Raw genomic sequence first — 7,082 nt, 5'->3', positions numbered from 1 at the left:
CCCCCCCCCTCTCTTACACAATTTCAGGAATACATTTTTAATAGCAAATAGCTTTACTTCTCCTCACCTAGGCGAGGATGGCGTATCTGGCCCCCACTGCCTCCTGGGATGGCTGTATCACAAATCCCAGAAGTCAGTTTGCGAGATTTTCTGCATGTGCATGCCACTGGCCTCTTGCACATCCCTTATCAGCAGCGTGTCTGCGCATGTGTAGAATGCACGCATGTGCTGACTGCCATGGCTCTCTGCCAGGTCCCATAGACCATATAGTCTATGGTCTGTGCCAGGTCCTATACACCATATAGTCTATTGTCTCTGCCAGGTCCTATGCACCATATAGTCTATGGTCTGTGCCAGGTCCTATACACCATATAGTCTATTATCTCTGCCAGGTCCTATACACCATATAGTCTATTATCTCTGCCAGGTCCTATACACCATATAGTCTATTGTCTCTGCCAGGTCCTATACACCATATAGGACCTAGCAGAAAACAAAACAGGGGTGGTCTGCGCATGCATGGCAGATTCGGTGCATGCACAAACACAACACAGGTCATTGTCAGGTGCTATATGGTCTATGGGACCTGGCAAGGAGCCGTGGCAGTCTGCACATGTGCAGATTCTACACATGCTACAGGTAAGGGACCTTGAAGAGGCCAGCGGTGTGTCTGCTCATGCACCTTTCAAGATGGCGGCAGTGTGCGGCAGGGGATGAACGGGCACAGTTTGACAACGCTGGATTCATTGGGTTGGTGAGTATGCTATCTGAGCTCATCCCGGCGAACAAAGTAAGTTGGGGTTTAAAGTAAATTCACCCCGGGGGGGGGGGGGAGTTCCCCTTTATCTTCCTAAACCAGCTGGATGTAGAAAGATTAGCCGCCATCCACGGTGCTGAGTTTCCCCCATTCACTGGAACACTTGATTGATTCCTCCAAATTGGGATCCTGCTCATTCTTCCGATGATCACTAAGTAAGTTTATCTTTCTCTGGATGAGGGGCGATGATTAGAGACTGTCATCTCTGCTCCGCTGAACACAATACAAAGACACCTCTTGATCTTTTGGTGCAAAATGGACCGTGACAGCGGACTGGAGAGTCCTGGGGATAAATGGCCTTCGGAAATACCTTTTGAGGCTCTGCTATACAGACTCATTTAAATGGCCTCCCGAGGACAGATACAGGGGAACACTATGACGATGGAAAGCAATCAAGCAAAAGTATTTCTCTCCAGCGGCCGCCACATCCAGCAGTAGATTGTATCATGTACTATAAAGAGGACCTGTTAGCAGTTTTAAGGTCTTTTTAGAGAGGAGGAGCCTGTGCCTATTATGAGGGGCTAAGTTCCCGCGTCTGTACACCTGCTGTGCCCATTATGAGGAGCTCCCACCATCCCTGTGCTGAGTTTCTGGGTCTGTACACCCGCTGTGCCCATTATGAGGAGTTCCCACCACCCTTGTGCTGAGTTTCTGGGTCTGTACACCTGCTGTGCCCATTATGAGGAGTTCCCACCACCCTTGTGCTGAGTTTCCGGGTCTGTATACCTGCTGTGCCCATTATGAGGAGCTCCCACCATCCCTGTGCTGAGTTTCTGGGTCTGTACACCTGCTGTGCCCATTATGAGGAGTTCCCACCACCCTTGTGCTCAGTTCCCGGGTCTGTACACCTGCTGTGCCCATTATGAGGAGCTCCCACCATGGATTTTCTATTTATTATATATATGTATATAAAGTTGAATATAAGAGGAGGAGGTGAGAACACACAGAGATGGGCAGGAACACTCATACCCCCCAGGTGGACAGGAACATAGTTTGGCGCTATGGCAGGCAGATCTTGGTGTGGCATCATCTGGAGACATATGAGAAACAAAAGTCTGACTCAAGTCCCCAGGCTCTTCACTTGTATATGAACTGTCCCTTTAATTTTGGGTTGGCCGCCCTCATATAATTGTTAGCAGACAAGTACACCTTCCCATTCAGCATTCAGCTCCTTACAATACAATATTTTGCAATGTCGGCTGTGTATCTTTTTATAGATTCTTTTGTCTTCGATTTCCTTTGTCCTTTCAGCGGTGAGGTTTCCCACCTGCGATTGTGTCAAGTGACAGTTTAATGTAGCAGCACATCCTGCCAGCCATGAGGGACATAGGTCACTTCCATTGTCCAGGGGCCCCTGAGGTCCAGGCTTTGTGACTGCTCTGGAAAGCAATAGCCTGGTCACCTGACCATCTGTCTGTCGTTAGAGAAAGCCGATCGCATACCTGATCCCAAGATACAGAAATGTAATATATACTGCAGCTTATCAAACCTTAAACATGGCGGCTGCATTCGTTTTCCTTTTTCAGGCTTCTTTCCTGTTATTTCACCTGGTGATCCTGCACAATTCCTGCCCTAGGGTGACAACACTCACTGTACTGTATCTGTGGAGGAGCAGTGTTGTCAACCTAGCAGAGAACTGTAGAACACCTAGGGTGACAATGCTCACTCCCTTTATGGCATCAAATGAGGAGCAGCGTTGTCACCCTAGAACAGGACTATAGAACAACTAGGGTGACAACACTCACTCCCTGTACTGTATCTGTGGAGGAGCAGCGTTGTCACCCTAGAATAGGACTATAGAACAACTAGGGTGACAATGCTCACTCCCTTTATGGCATCTATGGAGGAGCAGCGTTGTCACCCTGGAACAGAACTATAGAACAACTAGGGTGACAACACTCACTCCCTGTACTGTATCTGTGGAGGAGCAGCGTTGTCACCCTAGAACAGGACTATAGAACAACTAGGGTGACAACACTCACTCCCTGTACTGTATTTATGGAGGAGCAGTGTTGTCACTTTAGGATAACCTACAGAACATCTTCCTCTCCACTTCTCGATAACAAAGGGGAAGGTGTTTGTAGTCTAAAAAGAGATGTGGGACTAATGTAACTGATATGAGTGCGGCACAGGAAGTTATTTTCTCATGAGATTTCTGGCAGGATCAACAGCTATTTTTTTGCACTTATTGAACAGATATAACAAAACACTTTCAAGGGCACATGTCTCCGAGGGAGCAAACAAGAGAAGTTCATTGTTGGGGTTTACCTGCCGTCATATTGAACTCGGACAGCTCACGATTTTATATTTTAACACATTTTTCTTTTCCAATGTTCCTCCACAGAGGAGAGTTAGCGAAGACCTCGAGTCACGAAACGGGAGGCAAAGCAAGGCTGTGAGCTGGCAAAACACAGGTGAGATCCGAACCTCGTCCATGGAGTACGGCTTAAAGGTGAAGCCCAACTCTTGGTATTTATTTGTTAGATTTGGTGGGCGGGTTTCCCTTTACTTCCTGTTCCGGTGTGTCGCCAGAACAGGAAGTGAGGGAAATAAAAACCCAAAACAGGATTCCACTCTCTCCAAAACATTAAAAAGTTGATTTTAAGGTGGAAATGAACTCAAAAAGCGAAGATTTGTCAATAAATGTAAAACCAAATTTCTAAGGAATACCCTGAAGAATCCACCTGTTGTCTTAAATTCCTCCTAAAAATAGCAGTGTACTTCCTGATATGCGAGTGTGCCCATGCACCCCGTACCTGCAGCACCATAGGTGCATATCTGCAGTGTGACAGCTAAGGCACTGCTGGTCTCAGGAGTTTCAGAGTGAGATTTGATGATGTCACTTCTGTGCTGCTCACTGTTCTCCTTGCTGGAGGGGAAGCTGTACCTGAGGACCTGCTGTGCAAGGATCTCCCTGCTTCTGCTTCATGCATTCTGTGGATCTGTGCTTTCTCCACCTCCGTCTTCTACTGCTTCTTGATCATTCCCCCCACCAGTCATCAGGAAGGACTGAAGTAAAGCTTTGCCTCTACCAAGATGGCCGCCTCCTCACAAAGGCACAGTGCAGAACAAGGCATGGCAAGTCAGTAATGGAGGAATGATCAGCTGCAGGGAGACCACTGACTATACTGGTGACTAGTCCTTTGCCCTCTGCTTGTCTTCTTTTGGGCACAGTTCATTTCCTCTTTAATAATTTGTAGTATGGTACACATGAACGGCTAATTAATGCCAGTTTCCTGGCTGTCATCATGATCATCTTTTATCAGCAATTTGGCAGTCTCTGTCCCAGAACTCACAGATGAGAAGCTCTGACCACCTGGACCACAGTGACTCAGAAAGCCAGGCAGCTAGCATTGTCAGCAGTGCAGTCTATGGGTTCTCTTCTGTCAGATGTCCTTTGATTATAGAATTAGTATTGGAATCTTTAACTCCGTCTTGTGTGTCCCGATCAGCGTCTATTGTGATCACAGCCGACTCGGAAGACGAGTGTTCCAACGTTGAGATAGAAGAGGACGAGGGGATCACCTTTGTGGCCCGAGCAACAGATGAGATCCTTCAAGGGGTTTCAGTGACCGGTAAGAGGAAAAAGAACTTGACAGAAGTTCCAACCCTTCCCCACTCCACCCAAAGCAAAAAAAAATGTTGGCTTTACGTTAAATTTCAGGTCAAGTACCTGACCTTACAAATGCTGTGTTGGCTAAATTCCCTCAGGCACATTCAAAAATCTGGGGGACAGCCAAGGGGGGCGGGGGCTCCATATTATTGCCCATGGTTGTGGAATGTGATGTCCAACAAAATGATATACACTATATTGCCAAAAGTATTGGGACGCCGGCCTTTACACGCACAGGAACTTTAATGGCCTCCCAGTCTTAGTCCGTAGGGTTCAATATTGCCGCTATAAAAGCTTCATCTCTTCTAGGAAGGCGTCCACGAGGTTTAGGAGTGTGTCTATGGGAATGTTGGACCATGTGTGAGGTCAGGTACTGATGTTTGGGGAGAAGGCCGGGCTCGCAGTCTCCGCTCTAATTCATCCCAAAGGTGTTCTATCGGGTTGAGGTCAGGACTCTGTGCAGGCCAGTCAAGTTCCTCCACCCCAAACTCCCCCATCCATGTCTTTATGGACCTTGCTTTGTGCACTGGTTGGAACAGGAAGGGGCCATCCCCAAACTGTTCCCACAAAGTTGGGAGCATGAAATTGTTCAAAATGTCTTGTTATGCTGATGCCTTAAGAGTTCCCTTCACTGGAACTAAGGGGCCGACCCCAACCCCTGAAAAACAACCCCACACCATAATCCCCCCCCCACCAAACTTTACACTTGGCACAATGCAGTCAGGCAAGTACCGTTCTCCTGGCAACCGCCAAACCCAGACACGTCCATCGGATTGCCAGACAGAGAAGCGTGATTGGTCACTCCAGAGAACACGTCTCCACTTCTCTAGAGTCCAGTGGCGGCGTGCTTTACACCACGGCATCCCACGCTTTGCATTGCACTTGGTGATGTAAGGCTTGGATGCAGCTGCTCGGCCATGGAAACCCATTCCATGAAGCTCTCTACGCACTGTTGTTGTGCCAATCTGTTGTGGTCTGTAGCTATTGACTCTGCAGACAGTTAGCGACTTCCGCGCACTGTGCGCTTCAGCATGCGCTGACCCCGCTCTGTCATTTTACGTGGCCATCCACTTCCTGGCTGAGTTGCTGTTGTTCCCAGTTGCTTCCACTTTGTTATAATACCAGTAACAGGTGACCGCGGAATATTTAGTAGCAAGGAAATGTCACGGAACACCTGAATCCAATGATTTGGAGGGGTGTCCCAATACTTTTGGCAATATAGTGTAGGTGTGATGGTCAGGTGTCCACAAACATTGAGCCCTATAGTGTAACTATCTCATAACTAGAAACCTCCTCCATGTTGTCAATGCTTGAAGTCTAACAAAGGTTTACTGTCCACAGGAATGCTGGGAGTCTGCCAGAGTCCTCGTCTTATCCCACCATCGCCAACCATGGCTGAGAAAGTGCTGCCGTGGAAAGGAGACCCAGATCAGAACACGGTGTGCATCTCTTCAGAGACTACAAAGATCGTCCCAGTGGATCTCAAGAGGTCCTGGAAGCAGAGCATCTCCTCTCTGGAGAGCATCGGGTCTCCTCCAGCTCCTGACCTCCAGGCCGACGCAGCCAGGTCTTTAAAACAAGATATCCGCACTCCTCCAGGCCTTCAGACTCTACCGGAGACCTGTAGCTGTTTTCCCTTTTCTAGTACTCCATCACAAGGTGGCAGAAGCCACAGGGACCCAACAGATATCCAGCAGCAAGAACTACAACCCTTAATGCCCAGGGAAGATGTTTCAGGACCTAGTCCTCAGACCAGCAGACACAGTCATAGCAAAAGACTGTTACAGTTGCATCGGTCCTCTAAAATCTGATACGGTGTAGGAGACATGAGCTTGGCCAAGAAGAATTTGACGTATCAGTACAAGGTGGGACTTCCTGCAGGTTGAGGTCCTCCAAAGTTAACTGGACATTTACATGAATGAGACTTTGAAGTAGAAGTGTTATCCCTGAGCCGTACAAACATCTAAAGGGTATATCTGAATACTCAGCCCTAAAGCAAACCTATGTTTTACACATTCAGGGTAGAGCAAATGGTTCATTTTAGTGGCTCCGTTTCCAGCAGCACATGTGCACCTTTCCTCCGCTCCCCCACCATTCTATTCAGCTGCCGTGAGTTAGGAAAATACGGTACTTCCAAGTATGGGGCGTATGCTTGGTGATGGGCCGTGCACTGTCACATGGGGGTAGGTAGAGGAAGGCTTTGTTAGAGTCCCTCTAGTTTTATGTGCTGCATGTGCAAAGCACATGTTCATTTTATGATGTAAAAAGTGTGCAGATTTGCCCATTACCCCTTCCTTTTATTTACATGTCTCTGTTTTTATTGGAGGGAAAGAGCATGACTGATAGGTGTCAAGGACAGGGGTCTGTATCCAGTGAGAGAAGGACAGTCTGGTCAGTCCTACTTGTACAATGCAGGAGTGAATGTAGAGAGGGCAACTTCCCCACAAGGACACTGCTGCCGCCCCTCTGCGCCCTGCCACCCCGAGGCCGGGCCTCGGTGGCCTTGTGGGGAATCTGGGCCTGTGTCTAGGAGTAGCTAGATGGCACAGGATGCCCTGTGCTGAACTGGAGTCACAGGGCATACGGGTGTACTGTGGTTACCAGATGATACAGAATACTCAGAGATCACTGGAGTCACTAGATGGCACGGGA

The 7,082-nt window shown here is 48.2% G+C and overlaps 1 protein-coding gene across 1 annotated transcript in view; it reads left to right on the top strand.

Annotated features, from left to right (window-relative positions):
• Positions 1–6,627, top strand: part of SLC9A5 (solute carrier family 9 member A5) — a gene marked incomplete at its 5' end in the record, with an annotated part of 71,438 nt that extends 64,811 nt beyond the window's left edge. Inside the window, 3 exons of the mRNA XM_018553341.1 lie at positions 3,162–3,231; positions 4,270–4,392; positions 5,772–6,627. Coding sequence (XP_018408843.1) covers positions 3,162–3,231; positions 4,270–4,392; positions 5,772–6,241 — 663 coding nt within the window. The remainder of the gene's footprint in view (positions 1–3,161; positions 3,232–4,269; positions 4,393–5,771) is intronic.
• Positions 6,628–7,082: the final 455 nt, after the last annotated feature.

This window comes from Nanorana parkeri, unplaced genomic scaffold, assembly GCF_000935625.1.
Source record: "Nanorana parkeri isolate BGI_ZX_2015 unplaced genomic scaffold, ASM93562v1 scaffold6, whole genome shotgun sequence".
NCBI lineage: Eukaryota > Metazoa > Chordata > Amphibia > Anura > Dicroglossidae > Nanorana > Nanorana parkeri.
The sequence above is the reverse complement of the archived record's forward strand: the minus strand, read 5'-3'. Positions and strand labels throughout refer to the sequence as shown.